At 44.8% G+C, this 18060-nt stretch overlaps 1 protein-coding gene across 1 annotated transcript; it reads right to left on the reverse strand.

Moving 5' to 3' along the window:
* Nucleotides 1-263: 263 nt before the first annotated feature.
* Nucleotides 264-13461, reverse strand: LOC112606355 (L-lactate dehydrogenase A chain-like). Its single transcript, XM_025356708.1, is given in 9 exon segments — nt 264-853; nt 856-991; nt 2408-2531; nt 4608-4725; nt 5412-5585; nt 7069-7242; nt 8519-8636; nt 11051-11200; nt 13368-13461. Coding segments are annotated over 8 exon segments (1092 nt in total). The 5' UTR covers nt 11177-11200; nt 13368-13461; the 3' UTR covers nt 264-731.
* Nucleotides 13462-18060: the final 4599 nt, after the last annotated feature.

Here is an 18060-nt window from a genome sequence, read left to right on the forward strand (position 1 = left end):
AATAAATTTTACATTCACATATAGAATGTTACTTTCCAATTATGATTAGCATTATCAAATATATTAATACTTTGGGACTTATTATAATGGAAGTGGTACCAGTACAACTCAGTTGACTATTACCTCCTCTGCTAAAAGTCAATAATATCCCTTTTAGAAAAAATTGTTGCAGGGTTGCCCAAGAATAGCGTAACATTTGCAAATTAATATAATAACTAGTAGCTTTATGACTATATCTTAATATAATGAATTAACCAAAGTAGTCACTGTTCAAGGTTTATTGGGGTTTTTAGTTGGTATAACACTTGGATAGTTGGTTGTATTGTTTATATGTAGATCTTTTTATGTTATATGGTAATGTACACTACTGATATATATAGTTCACAAAATAAGCTCCTTTGGAACAATTATGCACAAGACATACGATATTGGATTTATACACTGGATCCCAGGATGTGACTGACTGGGAAAAAATGTTGGACTAGGCATGTTCAGTGAAGGAGCCAGGAAATTATATAACACACAGTAAACATCCACCTGGCTCAAGGGGCAAATGCAGCATGTACAGAATTGGCAGTGGTGCGTCAGAACTATTTCACACTAACCAGTTTAGGACTACACAAGATTAATACCATCTAGCATCAGGATATAGCTGTGGATTTCACAAACCATTCCTATTTCTAACTTCAGGAGTTAATGCTTTTCCCAGTCCATCTTAAAATATTACTGTTTTAATCACAGATCAGATAAAAAGGACAACATGCACAACCTCCAACTAGAATCCTGTTGTAGCCTAGACAGTGAAATGCTATGACATCAGAAGACTTTAAAATTGCAGCTCTTTTTGGATCCCCCAAAGTGTATCTGCACTCTTCTTCAAACGGGCCTCTTCCTCAGGAGTCAGAGTCACCTTCACAAGGTCTGAGATTCCATTCTGTCCCAAAATGCAAGGAACACTGAGGAAGACATCATCCTTTATTCCATAGAGACCCTGAAGATGAAATGAAAAAAAAAAAATCTTACATTTTGTCTATGCATTCTACGGTTTCTCAAGACTTACAGCCTCTATCATTTTAAAGCTTTTTTTTTTTTTTGAGGCAGAGTCTCGCTCTGTTACCCAGGCTGGAGTGCAGTGGCACAATCTCAGCTCACCGCAACCTCCACCTCCAGGGTTCAAGTGATTCTCCTGCTTCAGCCTTCTGGGACTACAGGCGTGCGCCACCACACTTGGCTAATTTTTGTATTTTTAGTAGAGACGGGGTTTCACCATGTTGGCCAGGCTGGTCTCAAACTCTTGACCTCAGTTGATCCACCTCTTGGCCTCCCAAAGTGCTGGGATTGCAGGCATAAGCCAGAGCCTAGCCGCTTTTTTTTTTTTGGATGGAGTTACGCTCTTGTTGCCCAGGCTGGAGGGCAGTGGTGCGATCTCAGCTCACTGCAACCTCTGCCTCCTGGGTTCAAGTGATTCTCCTGCCTCGGCCTCCCAAGTAGCTGGGATTACAGGCTTGTGCAACCACGCCCAGCTAATTTTGTATTTTTAGTAGAGACAGGTTTTCACCATGTTGGTCAGGCTGGTCTTGAACTACTGACCTCAGGTGATCCACCCCTTGGCCTCCCAAAGTGATTACAGGCATCAGCTGCTGCACCCGGCCCTTTTTTTTTTTTTTAAATAGAGACAAGGTCTCACTATACTGCCTAGGGTGGTCTCAAACACCTGGGCTCAAGCAATTCTCCTGCCCTTGGCCTTCCAAAAGTGCGGGCATTACAGCTGTGAGTCACTGTGTGTGGCCTAATTATGAAGATTTTAAAATACAACTTGAGGCAGGGTGCAGTGGCTCACGCCTGTAATCCCAGCATTTTGGGAAGCCAAGGCGGGTGGATCACGAGGTCAGGAGTTCGAGACCAGCCTGGCCAATATGGTGAAACTCCGTCTTTACTAAAAATACAAAAATTGATTGGCCACTACTCTCCAGCCTGGGCGATAGAAGAAGACTGTCTCAAAAAAATAAAAAACTTTGATAGGGAGAAATTCCTTTCCAGGTTTTCAGTTATGACTTACTGAATAATATAAAATAAAGTCATTAAAAATAGTAGCAGAATGCTAACTTGAATATAATTTCTATTTTCCCCAATGGAAAAATATTTCTTTTACAGTCTTCCACCTACCTCAGCATAATTGAATGAGACTTCTTTGTAGTCAAATTATCAAGTATCTATGTGTTGAACAGGCCTAGTGGACATTAATCCTAAAGCTCAACCATTTCTTTCAAAAAAGGAAAGCTGTGGGTCCATTAATTTATTTCACTTTAGTCAGTAATGGAAGACTTGTATTAATCTTTCCCAGAAGAATCTTTGTAAAAGGCCAGGAAAAAGCATTCAAATACAGTGTATCACTACACAGACCTACCTTAATCATGGTGGAAACTGGGTGCACTCGCCTAAGATTCTTCATTATACTCTCTGCCAAATCTGCAACAGAGAGTCCAATGGCCCAGGATGTGTAGCCTTTGAGTTTGATCACCTCATAAGCACTGGAGGGTAGAAAACCATAGGTCAGGGCAGAAAAAGCAGGGTGGGAGAAAGAAAGAAAAACAAAGTTTTCATTAACACATGTTTTACAGTAAATAATGCCAAAATGTTGCATTATACCAAGAATAACTCTTGCACATGTACGCTAGGGATGTTCATTAACAGTACTGTTAGTAACAGCAAAAACATGACAATCTTTCCAATGTCCTCCAACAGAAGAATGGATAAATCATGGTATACTGATACAATGGGATATTACACAGGTATCAAAAAATAAACTATGGCTACTTGTACAAAAAAATGGGATAATTCTTAAAAATATAATATTGAATTTTAAAAAGAAATCCAAGACAACATAGCATTCTTAACTCAAGATTATGTCAAGTGGGAGCGTGAGGGGGACAGAGGGATAGCTGGGGGAAAGAACGCAGAATCCACTTACTTCCAAACACCAGCGGAATACTAAATTCTGATTCAACAATGTTATTTGACAGATATCATCAGTGTTTCTTTCTTGAGCTGGGTGGTGGGTTCACAGGTTTGTTTTTTTTTTTTTTTTTTTTTGAGACGGAGTCTCGCTCTGTCACCCAGGCTGGAGTGCAGTGGCGTGATCTTGGCTCACTGCAAGCTCCGCCTCCCGGGTTCACGCCATTCTCTGCCTCAGCCTCCCGAGTAGCTGGGACTACAGGCACCCGCCACCACGCCCAGCTAATTTTTTGCATTTTTAGTAGAGACGGGGTTTCACCGTGTTGGCCAGGATGGTCTCGATCTCCTGACCTCGTGATCCGCCCGCCTCGGCCTCCCAAAGTGCTGGGATTACAGGCGTGAGCCACCGCGCCCAGCGGGTTCACAGGTTTTATTTAATTAAACAAATACAAACAAGAGGGCCTTGCTTGACCAATCATGAGAATATGTCATGAACTAAAGATTATGATTCGTTTCTTAATTCTATAGACCTGAGGTCCACACAGGACCACAAAGGTAAATAATGCCACCAAGTTGAAAGCTTCCCTATTTCAATATTTTTTTTTTTCTTTTGAGACAGGCTCTCACTCTGTCACCCAGGCTAGCAGGCTGGAGTGCAGTGGCAGGATCTCGCTTCACTGCAGCCTTGACCTCCCAGGCTCAGGCGATCCTCCTGCCTCAGCCCCTTGAGTAGCTAAGACCACAGGTGTTCACCACCACGCCTGGCTAACTGTTGTATTTATTGCAGAGACAGGGTTTTACCCTGTTGCCCAGGCCGGTCTTGAACTCCTGAGCTCAAGTGATCCTAGGGCCCTGGGGCCTGGGCCTTGCAAGGTGAGGCCCATTCTTTTTCTTTTTAAATAATGTTTTTATAGTATGATCTTAACAAAGCTTAAGAAAACAAGTTTTCTCAGCCAGGTAAGGTGGCTCATGTGTGTAATCCCTGCACTTTGGGAGGCTAGGGCGGGCAGATCACCCGAGGTCAGGAATTTGAGACCAGCCTGGCCAACATGGTGAAACCCCGTCTCTACTAAAAATACAAAAATTAGCTGGGCATAGTGGTGAACGCCTGTAGTCCCAACTACTTGGGAGGCTGAGGCAGGAGAATCACTTGAACCCACTGCATAGGTTGCAGTGAGCAGAGATGGTACCACTTTACTCAAGCCTGGGCAAGAGTGAGATGCTGTCTCAAAAAAAAAAAAAAAAGGTATGGTGGTTCACACTTGTAATCCCAGCACTTTGGGAGGCTGAGGCAAGCAGATCACGAGGTCAGGAGATCAAGACCATCCTAGCTAACATGGTGAAACCCCATCTCTACTAAAAATACAAAAAATTAGCCGGGTGTGGTGGCACATGCCTGTAGTCCCAGCTACTCAGGAGGCTGAGGCAGGAGAATCACCTGAACCTGGGAGGTGGAGGTCGCAGTGAGCCAAGATTGCGCCACTGCACTCCAGCCTGTGCGAAAGAGCGAGATTTTGTCTCAGAAAAAAAAAAAAAACCCTCAAGTTTTCTCTCTAACAAAAAGTTCTCAAATGCAAATGCTATTACAATTTTAAACTTTTAAATAAAAACAGTAAATGTTCATATTCTGTGTTGCCAAATTAAAAGATTACCTCTCAACCACCTGCTTGTGAACCTCTTTCCATTGTTCCTTATCTTTATCAGTCCCTAAATCTGGGTGCAGAGTCTTCAGGGAGACACCAGCAACATTCATTCCACTCCATACAGGCACTAAAAGAAACAGTACAGACTACATCTATTTTCATGTACCAACAGATTAGTAATTATGATTCATTTTTCTAACTCCTATCTTCGGAGGAAGAATACTCAATTTTGGTAGATGGTCAAGACTACTAAAGTAGTCATTACTCATTTTTAGATTAGATTTTCATTTACTTACGTTACATAAAATTAAGAATTTTCACCGTATTCTAACCTGTTTCTCTGGCCAATTGAAATGTTTAACCCACGTATATTTGAAATATAAAGATAGTATGAGAACATAAGGGGGGTTTTCTTAGCATACAGAACCAAATCATAACATTTTTCAACTGTGATAATAATATAACTTTTGTGGACTCCATTTGGATTTGCTGACATTTTCAGGGCCAGGCAGTACAAGCCAAGTATAAACAGCTGTGATATTAAATGACTGAAGTCATCCTAAGAACTATAGTCTTAAGATATCCACGGTAAGAAGAGAAATTTCATTCCCCATCCCCCTCGCCATAAAATGCCATATAAAATGGCAACAATCTTAACAATTCTTAACATATAATTATATAAAATACTAGTTTTCAGGAAACCATTCTATCCTACTGAATGGATATTTGATTAGGCTCTAATTGAATAATACAATGCTCATCGACTTTTTATATAATCTTTTTGAAAACAAAAAGAAAATAACTTATGCTTACCACTGGAATCTCCATGTTCCCCAAGGACCCACCCATGACAGCTTAATGGGTGAACTCCCAGTCTTTCCCCCATCAGGTAACGGAATCTGGCTGAATCCAGATTGCAACCACTTCCAATAACACGGTTTTTGGGAAAACCACTTATCTTCCAAGCCACGTAGGTCAAGATATCCACTATGAAAAAGGAGAAAATAAAAGTCACCCATTATCCCTCCCCATACACAAAAAGATATCCTTACTATGAAGAAAATAGTTAAGCAGATACTAGGTGATTGTTAGATAATGATAGGCTACTCCAGATATATGGCTTTGTATGGATCTTGATATTGATCATGGCTAACCCATAATTTTGTTAATATTTTTTAAGCCTCTATACTATGTATATCAAGTCCATTAGTATTCAAAAAGTATAATTTTGGCTGGGCATGAGAGCTCACACCTGTAATCCCCACACTTTGGGAGGCTGAGGTGGGAGGACTGCCTGAGGCCAGCAGTTCAAGACCAGCTTGGGCAACATAGCAAAACCCCATCTCTACAAAAAAACCTTAAAAAACTAGCCAGGCATATTGGTGCACACCTGCAGTCCTAGCTACTTAAGAGGCTGAGGAAGGAGGATCACTTGAGCCTAGTAGGTCAAAGCTGCCATGATCATCCCATTGCCCTCCAGCTTGGGTGGCAGAGTGAGACATGGTCTCAAAAAAAAGTATAGTAACAGTTTTATGAAAATAAACTGTGTATCAACTAAGAGACAATTATGGGCCCGAGCACGGTGGCTCATACCTGTAATCCTAATACTTTGGGAGGCCGAGGCAGATGGATCACCTGAGCTCAGGAATTTGAGACCAGCCTGGGCAACATGGTGAAACCCCATCTCTACTAAAACTATAAAAATTAGCCGAGCATGGTGGCACATGCCTGTAATCCCAGCTACTTGGGAGGCTGAAGCAGGAGAATTGCTTGAACCCCAGGAGGCAGAGGTTGCAGTGAGCCAAGATCAAACCACTGTACTCCAGCCTGGGCTACAAAGTGAGACTGTCTCAAAAAAAAAAAAAAAAAAAAAAAAAAGAGAATAGCAGTTATTCACAAACTTATCCCTTATCCAAGATCTTGGGCAGGTAATTTTAAGCTCCAACTACATTTAAAGGCATTGTATTCTCTTTAATGTTTTAAAATTAATTATTAAAAAAAAACCAAAAAGCACAAATCTCCTTAGAAGGGAAGTGAAACATGAAAAATAAATGAATCAATAAACATGCGTGGCTGGGCACAGTGGCTCATGCCTGTAATTCTAGCACTTTGGAAGGCCGAGACAGGTGGACTGCTTGAGGCCAGGAGTTCAAAACCAGCCTGGCCAACACTGTGAAACCCTGTCTCTACTAAAAATATAAAAAATTGGCCACGCGTGGTGGCAGGCGCGTGTAATCCCAGCTACTTGAGAGGCTGAGGCAAGAGAATCACTTGACCCCAGGAGGCAGAGGTTGCAGTGAGCCGAGATTGCACCGCTGCACTCCAACCTGGGCTACAAGAGCGAAACTCCGTCTCAAAATATATATTTTTAAAATAATATTTTAAAATATTAAAATATATATATACACACATATCATATACTATCAGTTTTACTACAGCTTGTCAATTTTTACGCAGTTAAAAGGCTCACCTGGATTTGAAACAATAAGCAACTTGCAGTTCGGGCTGTATTTTACAACATTAGGAACGATGAATTTAAAGATGTTCACGTTACGCTGGACCAAATTAAGACGGCTTTCTCCCTCTTGTTGACGTGCCCCAGCCGTGATAATGACCAGCTTGGAGTTTGCAGTTACACTATAGTCTAGAGAAAAGGGAAATGACCAGATTAAGGCCTTTAGAATAAATTTTACCTAAGCAGCAAAAATTTGTTCCATAAGTGCCCCACAGACCTTTCTTGTTGTTTTTAGAGTTTTATCATTATGATTTCTTAAATGGAGGAAGAGCATGTCAATATCTTCCCTGTATTCTAGTTTTAGTCAAGTTGTAACGTTATGTAACTGTAATTAGGGGGAGGTGGAGGGAATCAAGTTTATTATTTGATTCTCCTATTAATTTTTTACATATCCTCAAAATTTTTGTTACCTAAGCTCAACGTTCACACTTTCCAATACTCCTGTTTTTACTTAACTCGTGTCCTATCAGTCCAGGAACAGGCAATTTGTGTGTGTGTGGTGTGTGTGTGTGTGTGTGGTGGTGGTGGTGCTGGTGGTGGTAGGGGGACTTGTTTCTAAGCAGAGACAGTTTTACACTTAACAAGCATATTTTGCTTCTAGATACCCTATGGCACAAGAAAGTTAAGCCAGCAATGAAGGGAGTTGCCCATTAGCGAGGTGGCCAGTGATTTTCAGGTACAAAAGTAGACACTATTTGGGCTCACTCAACTGGTGCTGTTAAGTGTGAAAGGGTCAAGTCAAGAATACTGGCTGAACAGGCTCATTTATTTACCCTATTCTCAACTTTGTGTTGCGCCTGTGAAAGGATGTGGGGGCAAGAAAGTAACACAATGTGGTTAAATACAGACCTAAGGTTTAAGCTTTACTCATTACATTCTAATTCAGGTGGTTTCCATAGCATGGACAAATTGGATTTCTATTTTAAACCATTTACTGGAAATTGAAACTTTGATATTCACAGTCACCCAAGTGAAATTTTTCCCAGGCTCTTGTACCCTGCATTTAAAACAAAATCTTCAAAGAGCTAGGATTTCAAGCCTGATAAAGCATTTAAGTCTAAGTCTGGGCACAGTGGTTCACACCTGCAGTCCCAGTACTTTGGAAGGCTAATGAGGGAGGATCACTTGAACCCAGTGGTTCAAGACAGGCCTAGGCAACACAGTGAGTCCCCATTTCTACAAAAAGTAAAAAAATTAGCTGGGCATGGTAGCATGCCCTATAGTCCCAGCTTCTTTGTGAGGGGGAGGGGGTAATGAAGTGGAAGGAGGATTGCTTGAGCCCAGGGTTCGAGGCTGCAGTGAGCCATAATTGTGCAACTGCACTCTACCCTAAGCAACAAAGAGAGACCATCTGAAAAAAGAATTTAAGTCGCATGGATTATAATATAAACTTGTTGAAATCAACCTTTCCCAGAGACAATCTTTGGTGTTCTAAGGAAAAGGCTGCCATGTTGGAGATCCATCATCTCTCCCTTCAATTTGTCTTCGATGACATCAACAAGAGCAAGTTCATCTGCCAAGTCCTAAAAGACATAAAATATTTAGTTAAATGGAAAATCGCCACGTCTAGATTTTAAGAGGAGCATGAAAAAATTTCTGTATTTCTGGCGTAGGAGAGTTCTGTTACTTTATTAGTACAGTATCAAGATATACTTCAAAGTAGAGGGCACCCCATTTCAAAAGCTGACTTACAGATTACTCCATACGTAGATAGCATTGACCCTCTCTCCAGCCCTGTCTCCCCACTGAAGCAAGCTCTATAGGAGTTCCATCACTGTAGATGTGGAAGCAGAACACTGGATTGGCAGTTGCTAGAATAACTTTCAATTATATAAAACTGCTCTATCTACTCTCTCAAATTCCATCCTACACACCAATGTTAGGTTGTTATTCATTTAACTAGGTGATATTGACCACTATCAAGACTTGAAATCAGTAAATATTCTGGCTGGGCATAGTGACTCACATCTGTAATCCCAACACTTTGGGAGGCCAAGGCGGGCGGATCACTTGAGGTCAGGAGTTCAAGACCAGCCTGGCCAGGCCAGGCGCGGTGGCTCATGCCTGTAATCCCATCACTTTGGGAGGCCAAGGCGGGCAGATCACGAGGTCAGTAGATTAAGACCATCTTGGCTAACACGGTGAAACCCCCGTCTCTACTAAAAATACAAATTAGCCAGGCGTGGTGGCGGGCGGGTGAGACAGGAGAAAGACATGAACCCAGTCAGCAGAGCCTGCAGTGAGTCAAGTTCATGCCACTGAACTCCAGCCTGGGCGACAGGGTGAGACTCCATCTCAGAAAAAAAAAAAAAAAAACAAGACCAGCCTGGCCAATATGGTGAAGGCCTATCTCTCTATCTCTACTAAAAATACAAAAATTAGCTGAGTGTGTTGGTGGGCACCTGCAGTCCCAGCTACCTGGGAGGCTAAGACAGGAGAATTGCTTGAACCCAGGAGATGAAGTGAGCCAAGATCGTGCCACTGCACTCCAGCCAGGGCAACAAAGCAAGATTCCGTCTCAAAAAATAAGTTAAAAAGTCTGATTTCCACCCATCTTTCAGAGATGGAATCTGAACTATTCCCTGGTTGATTCCATATATGAACCAATACTAACAGTTATGGATAAAAAGGTTTGCGCAGTGTATAATATTGGCAAAAAATATCCTTATAGTTGCAACTCTAAAAGTTAATAGGTGCATTTCAGGCCAGGAGCACCAATAACAGCTTTAATACAAATGGATGTGGTCTATCATTACCAAAAAAGTTATTCGAGCTGCAGATCTACCCCTAAATCATCTACAATATAATGAGTGGCAGTTACTTTTCTTACCCACACCTGAGCCAGAGGCCATCACAGAGAAAATCCATAGGCGGTTTGTAGGTGTGAGGAAAACAGCATCAATTTCTCATCAAGTGGGTAAGGAATAAAAGTTTGTGTATTATGTGGCCTTTCCTAAGAACATATGTAGAGTCACCCGTGTTGTTACAAGGCCTTTTCATAGCTCATTTCTGCCTTTAGTCCCTTCTCACTTGAATCCATTTCTATTCAGAACCCAGAATTCATTTGTATTAGAAACCCCACATCTGAACTTCAGATTTTTTATTTTTTTTTGAAATGGAGTCTCACTGTCGCCCAGACTGGAGTACAGTAGTGCTGTCTTGGCTCACTGCAACCTCCACCTCCCGTGTTCAAGCAATTCTCCTGCCTCAGCCTCCCAAGTAGCTGGGACTATAGGCGTGTGCCAGCACACCCGGCTAATTTTTGTATTTTTAGTAGAGATGGGCTTTCATCATGTTAGTCAGGATGGTCTCCATCTCCTGACCTCGTGATCTGCCCACCTCGGCCTCCTCCTAAAGTGCTGGGATTACAGGCATAAGCCACCGCACCCGGCCTCAGACATTTTCATGTTGTAAGCTGCCTCAATTTCTTTTAAATATAAATCAGGTTTCAATAGTGTAATAAGGAGTGCTTTACTCACAATTTCTCTTTTTTCTAATTAAATTTTAGCTCCATAATTGATAACAAAATTGCTACCTAAGGCACAGGGGCAATGAGGTTTGGGTAGAACTTAAGACTTCCCATATAATTTTACCATATGTGTCATTTTCAATTCAAAAATCACTTTAAAAGAATTTTGGCTCATTTAAAGTCATGGGCCCTTCCTTTTCATTGGTAGTCAATCCATGCATGTTAATACAGAATAATGAATTTTAGGAACTGGGTCTCCAGCCTGATGACCTTTGATTGTTTTTAATTTCAGATACACTTTTGGTGTATCATCATATTTCCAAACTTTGTTTCACAGAAAGTTACCTGAATGAGTGCATAAATCTAAATATTGTTATATGAAACGTAATAATACAATTCTAGGGGTGGGAGTGGGGGCAGAGGACGGGGTCAAGGTATGGGCTTCCAGTGTGGTAGATTCTCACTTACCTTCATTAAGATACTGATGGCACAGGCCATGCCAACAGCACCAACCCCAACAACTGTAATCTTATTCTGGGGAGTCTGTTCTTCCTTTAGAAGATTATGAATCAGCTGATCCTTGAGAGTTGCCATATTGGACTTGGAACCAAAAGGAATCTATAGGGGGAAAAACACTTAGTGTCACTACATCCTCTTTAATGTTTGTTAACCAAGAGATTTTTTTAAAAGCTATTTTGCTTCCTTCGGGGGTATTTGCCACTATAAAATCACAAGAGATGACTAAAAAGGGAGGGGAAAAAAACCTAATGGTTGCCAAAAGAGAGTTGAAAGGCCTAATGACAGGGTCGGTGAAGAGTGAAGGCCCATACCTTAGCGTGGAAAAGGAATATCGACGTTTGGGTGTAAGTATAGCCTCCTGAGGGCTCACCCATCGCGGTTTATTAACCCCAAGTGGGGCTGGCCTTTCCTCGGACAAGATCACTTTGAGCCACTCCTGCTCCTACAGCAAGGACACAGCCAGGCTTCAAGTAAAAACCAGAGGTATGTGCAGAAAATTCACCAACTGCCACAAAGCTCGAGCCCAAGGCACTGAAGCGTGCGGTTATCAGCGCGCATGCGCGCTTTGTGGTTCTCCTCGCTCGGAAAGGTGGGCGGAAATCAGACTAATAGCCGCGGCTTCAGACCGCCCTGCTTTTTCGCCCCGCCCAAATCCGGAAGATGGGCGGGCCCAGGAAACTTGTGTACGTGCGCATGCGCATTACAGAGCGCAGGGGCGAAGCCGATCACCCTAGCGGCCTCCGGCCATTGGGAAGCGGGCAACGCGCCAGACGGCAGAAGCTTGAGAAGCCCCGCCCGCAAGCAGAGGCAATCTGGAGCTATCCAGCTCAGTGGGTGAGACGGAGGGAGCTGGGATTCAGACTTCAGACCTAATGAATGCCCCGAAGCAGACGCGAGCAACGTGAAGCCTAGCTGGCAGCCTCCCAGGCCTGGCGCGCAGTCAGCGCCAGACTTTAAATCTCAATACTATAAACCAGGGCCTGTTAACCAACCCAGAGGGAGGCGCACGGTGTGGCTTCTACCGTGATCCTTGTTGCAAAGGCCTGTCAGGCCCAGTATGAAGAAATTGTTTGAGTACAGGGAGTGTAGAAATAGCTGCAGAGGACCTGAGGCCTGCAGCCCTAGAGTTAATAGCTACTTGATGGAACCCTCGAATTCTTTCCACCGTGTTAATCCAACCCTGCACTGCATTCGCTGGAAGGAAGATCACAGGCTGCATCCCCAAAGTATCACGTCTAGTTTTGACACCACTCCAAAGGGCAAAAACCCGAGAGGACCTCTAGGCAGGCAGCCCAGAGCCACCACGCTGGAGTCGGGTCTCTCCTTACAAATCACTGCTATTTCTAGACAGCCTTGTAAGGTTTCTAGCCTGGCAGGGGGAAGGGAGTTCCTGCGGACACCTGCTAGCTTCACTAACGGCCCCGGGATCCAATGCTACCTTCAATATAGGGGCGGAGGTGGGAGGGCATGGGGTGAGGGAAGGGTGCGTCTAGCGGCGAGAGACAGGCAAAAACGAGTTCTACTCCTCACCTCTGCCGCCTACTCACTGGGAACTTAGAGATCCCTGACTGTCTCCTAGCTTTAGGTCTCCCCATTTGTTAAAGAGTTGGTACCGGCGGATCCTACTCAACTGAACGTCGTGAGGTGCGGGAGGGCTGGCATGCTGCCTGCTTCATCTTTGCATGCGCCGTGCTTAACGCAGCCCGAGATACACCAGTAGCTCCTTAATAAATGCGCAAAGTGCTCCCTATAATCTGCAGGCAGCAGCTGCCCTCACGGAGCCCATCTCTCGAGCGTCCCAAGAGAAAAATGCAAGCCGCGTGGTACTCAGCCGCTTTCCGGCTTCCAAGAACCCGCCCCGGACAAGCTGAGGCTTTTTTGGCTCTATGAGCTCCGGGAACTGGACCTCGAGTTTTACACTGCCCGCCGATTTCGAGCCCAGCCGCATGCCCCACCCTTAAGGCCTATCATCTCGTTGTTCCGCATCCACCCTGGCTTTCAACCCCTGGTTGGGTGTGGCCACCTCCTCGGTTCCCCAGCACGGCCAGAAGCCATGGTTCCCGCTTAGAGCAAAAGCAGAGCGCGGCGAGCTCCAAACACACGCGTGGTGTGCGCCACCGCCGAGGTCTCGGGGCTGCGCTTCTTGGAAGCAGCTCCTACACCTCCCGGGTGTAGGAACCCCTTCGCGAGCAGCGGAGGCCAGCAGAGCCAGAGGCAGTTCGCTCTACGCGCCCATCCCTCCGGCGCAGTGCGCGCAGGGCCCTACCGTACCGGGAATGCACGTCAGGCGGTCGTCCGGGACACGCGGCAATGAGATCCCGAATCGGCGGCAGCGGCTGCAGCACTCTGAGCTGAGCGCGGGGGGGGCCTTAAGGGGAACAGCTATGCTGACGTCAGCGGGGGGGCCGGCGGACGTGCGGGAACCCACGTGTGGGTCGGGCTGGGGGTGGATGCAGAGCCAGGCGGGGCACTGGAGAGGCCCAGGCGGCGCGCGCAGCCAGACAGCCGACCCGCAGACTGCTCCACGTGCACTGGAACTTATAAGTAAGGTGCTGCCCTCCAGCCACAGAAGCCTGGGTCGGAGCCATGACGGAGTCAGGACGACCTTCAGTTTCCTCATCCATGAGACCTGGGGAGGTTACTCTCAGGAAGGCTTGGATCTGTTTATTCTTCATCCCTGTTTCTCAGTGTCCAGAACAGCTTCTGGCACGTAATAGGCACTCCACAAATACTTGTTGAACGAAAGGAAGAAAATGCCTAGCAGTCAGTCGGTCTGTTCTTGCCTAAGTCGAATGACCTCCAAAACTTGACGCTGCTTTTCCCTCTGCTGCTAAGCCTACCAGCTCCTCACTCACAGTGAAGCCTTGGCCTCTCAGGCCTTGCAGGGTGACTCAGTTCAAATTTACATCTTAGTCTGCACTTCCTACTGCCCACCCCACTGGCATCTCATTTCAAGTCTCAGCCATACCCAAGAACTGTCGGTGGTTTGTTTTTTTGGTTTTGGTTTTTTTGTTTGTTTGTTTGCCTTGGTATATTTCGAGACAGAGTCTCACTGTCACCCAGGCTGGAGGGCAGTGGCGTGATCATGGTTCCCTGCAGCTTGACATTGCGACTCAAGCAATCCTCCCACCTCGACTTCCCGAAGTGACTGGAACTACAAGCACGCTCACTTGCCCTGCGATTTTTTTTTTTTTAATTATTAAAAAAAAAATTTTTTTTTGAGACGGATTTGCTCTGTCGCCCAGGCTGGAGTGCAGTGGGGTGATCTCAGCTCACTGCAACCTCCGCCTCCCGGGTTCAAGCGATTCTCCTGCCTCAGCCTCCTGAGTAGCTGGGATTACAGCCACGCGCCACCACGCCCGGCTGATTTCTGTAATTTTTAGTAGACACGGGGTTTCACAATGTTGGTCAGGCTGATCTCAAACTCCTGGCCTCATGTGATCTGCCCGCCTTGGCCTCCCAAAGTGCTGAGATTACAGGCTTCAGCCACCGTGCCCAGCTCAATTGTTCGTTTTCTTATCATACTTACCTCTGGGCCTGTATTATTGCTGATTCCATTGCCTAGCCCGCCCTCCTTCATCTCTAATTTGTACCAGTACTTTCCCACTGTGGGGTATATTATGAAATATATTTGGTAAGCCCTTGAGTATGCCAAAATTTCCTGAATTTTCTGATAGGAGTGTCTTTTGTTATTTATTAAGAGCCTCTTTCCCTGACTTAATGTTAATGAATTAGGAGTCTTAGATCGCCTCAGAAAGGGGCCAGTCATGGGAAAGACCACATGATTAGGGAATTAGAGGGCTGGAACTTTCAGCCCAACTCACTAACCTCTAGGAAAGGGGTGGAGGCTGGCAATTAAACTCTATAAAACTCTTGAAAAAGATTTGATGAGCTTCCGAGTTGCTTAACTCTGGAAGTGTTCAGAGGATGAAGTACCTAGAGGGGGCATATCTTGGCCTTTGCATCTCTTCTATCCAGCTATTCGTCTGTATCTTGAGATTGGTGTTTGAAGGGGGAAGCAGCCTTGTGGGATGGCACTCTTAACCTGTGGAATCTGACACTATTTGCGGGTGGACAGTATCAGGATGGAATTGAATTCTAGGACACCCAGTTGGTGTCTCCTGGAGAACTGCTTGGTGTCGGGAAGTGGGTGAGGTGGAAACAGCCCACACGTCTGGTCACAGAAGTGTTCTGTGTTGCACGCAGGACAGCCAACACACAGAACTGGTACTGCCTTGCTCTCTGCCCGCTACAGCTGGACGGTACATTTTTCAAACCAGCTTGCAAGAGAGGTATGTGTGGCTATGCTCCCCTACCAGACGGTGAGCCCCTCAAGGGCATGGATGGGTTTACTTACTCCCTGAACCTACAGCACCAGCCCAGTGCAGCTCTGAGATAGATCCATAACTGAGTTTCTTGGTTTTGATGGAAAACTCTACTCAGCTCCAAAATAGCACAAGGAGCCGGGTGCAGTGACTCATGCCTATAATCCCAGCACCAATGTGGTTGAGGTGGGAGTATTGCTTGAGGCCAGGAGTTCGAGACTAGCCTGGCAGCATCATAAAAAAAAAAAAATAGCAGGGCATGCTCGCATGTTCTCACAGTTTTGTCATCACTCTAGGTTCTAAGATCACTCTAGGCTCTGAAATGGGGCTCTCACCTCAGACACACAGCTGGAAAGGTTAGGGGTGGGCCACTGATTCTTCAGAGTACCTCAGGGCACGGCAGATTGCCACAGTGTTTTCCGGTTCCTCAGTCTTTGCAACAATGTTCTCAGTCAGGGCTGGGCCCCTGCCTGCCTACCAAATGTGACTACTGCTGCTGGGAAGAAGGGTGCAGAAGGCAGGGAGCTGAAGTTGGCTGGGGAGACGAATAATTTTCACCTGAAAGGCTTGGGTCTGGGCACTCTGGGATGACCTGTGAAGATAAACTAGGTAGAGTCTTCATTCCCCTAATTCATGATACCTAGCAACAGCTTGCTCCAAGCACAGCTCAGGCTTCTTAGGCAGAACAACAGCCAGTATTTGACTCCACAAATATGAATAAAACAAATACCATTTACTGAGCATCTGCTATGGTTCCGGCAGCCAGTTAGGTAATCCCCATACTCATCCTTTGGAGTAGGCGTAATTATCCCCATTTTTCAGATACAGAAACCAAGGCTCAGACAGGTAAGTGACTTTGCCAAGGTTGTGCAGCTAGTAAGTGATGTTGACTGAAAATTTAAACCAGTGCTGACTAACCCCAAAGCCTATGATTTTCTCTCTATTATAGGATATTGCCCCACCCCACTCCATACAAAGGGGAAGAAGTTATCTAGGGGGCCCAAACCAGTCCCAGGTTCAGAAGAGGCCGTGGGTGCCAATGGGTGTCTCTGCTGAGACCTTGGTATTCTGCCCTTAGACTGGGACTTAGACCATTGGCTGTCCTGGTTCTCAGGCCTTTGGACTCGAACTGGAATTTATACCACCAGCTTTCCTGAGTCTCTCCAGCTTGCAGATGGCAAGATCATGGGATTTCTCCGCTTGCATAAACACATGAGCAAATTCCTCCTCATAAATCTCTTTATATCTATTCTTCCATTGGTTCTGTTTCTCTGGAGAACACTGACTAATATAGGACCCTGACTAATACAATCCAAACAGTAGAACTTCTGTACTAAAGCCAGAGAACAATGTGGAACCCTTGGAATGGGTCAGAAAACACTTTCAGGGGACAGAACAGAATTCTCAATCTGACCAAGTGTTCTTTGGATGTGACCTCTTCAAAAGGGAAAATCCCTAGCACAGTCACTATGGAAAACAGTATGGAGGCCCCTCAAAAAAACTAAAAATGGAACTTCCGTATGATCCAGCAATCTGAGTATATATCCAAAAGAAACAAAATCAGTATATCGAACAAATATCTGCACTCCCATGACTATTGCAGCACTGTTCACAATAGCTAAAATATGGATGGACTCAATCTAAGTGTCATCAATAGATGGATGATAAAGAAAATGTGTTGGCCAGGTGCGGTGGCTCATGCCTCTAATCCCAGCACTTTGGGAGGCTGAGGTGGGTGGATCACCTGAGGTCAGGAGTTTGAGACCAGCCTGACCAATATGATGAAACCCCGTCTCTACTAAATAAAAAAAAGTAGCCGGGTGTGGTGGCACATGCCTGTAATCCCCAGCTACTTGGGAGTCTGAAGCAGGAGAATTGCTTGAACCCAGGAAGCAGAGGGGCTGGACATGGTGGCTCACACCTGTAATCCCAGCACTTTAGAAGGCTGAGGCAGGCAGATTGAGCCCAGGAGTTCAAGACCAACTTGGGCAACATGGTGAACCCCCATCTCTACAAAAAATACAAAAAAAAAAAATTGCTGAGGATGGTGGTAAATGCCTGTAGTCCCAGCTACCCAGAAGGTTGAGGTGGGAGGATCACCTGACCTCGGGAGGTCCAGGCTGCAGTGAACTGTGATGTCACCACTGCAATCCAGAGCAAGACCCTGTCTCAAAAACAAAAACAAAAAAATTTTTAAAAAGTGCTATATATGCCCAATGAAATACTATTCAGCTATTTCAGAATGAAATCCTGTCATCTCCAGCAGCACGGATGGAACTGGAGGTCATTAAGTGAAATAAACTGGCACAGAAAGACAAGCATCGCATGTTCTCACTCATGTGGGAACTAAACAATTTGGTTTTATGGAGGCAGTGAATAGAATGGTGGCTACCACAAGCTGGGAAGGATGGCAGGGAGAAAGGATGAAGAGGGATTGGTAATGGATACAAAAATACAGTTAGATAGGGTGACTATAATTAATAACTTACTGTATATTTCAAAATAGCTAGAAAATTCAGAATGTGCCCAACACAAAGAAATCATAAATATTTGAGATGATGGATATTCCAGTTCCCCAGATTTGATCATTATACATTTTATGTTTGTATCAAAATGTCACAGGGAAAATCCCAT

Source organism: Theropithecus gelada, chromosome 14 (genome assembly GCF_003255815.1).
Source record: "Theropithecus gelada isolate Dixy chromosome 14, Tgel_1.0, whole genome shotgun sequence".
NCBI classification, from domain to species: Eukaryota; Metazoa; Chordata; class Mammalia; order Primates; family Cercopithecidae; genus Theropithecus; species Theropithecus gelada.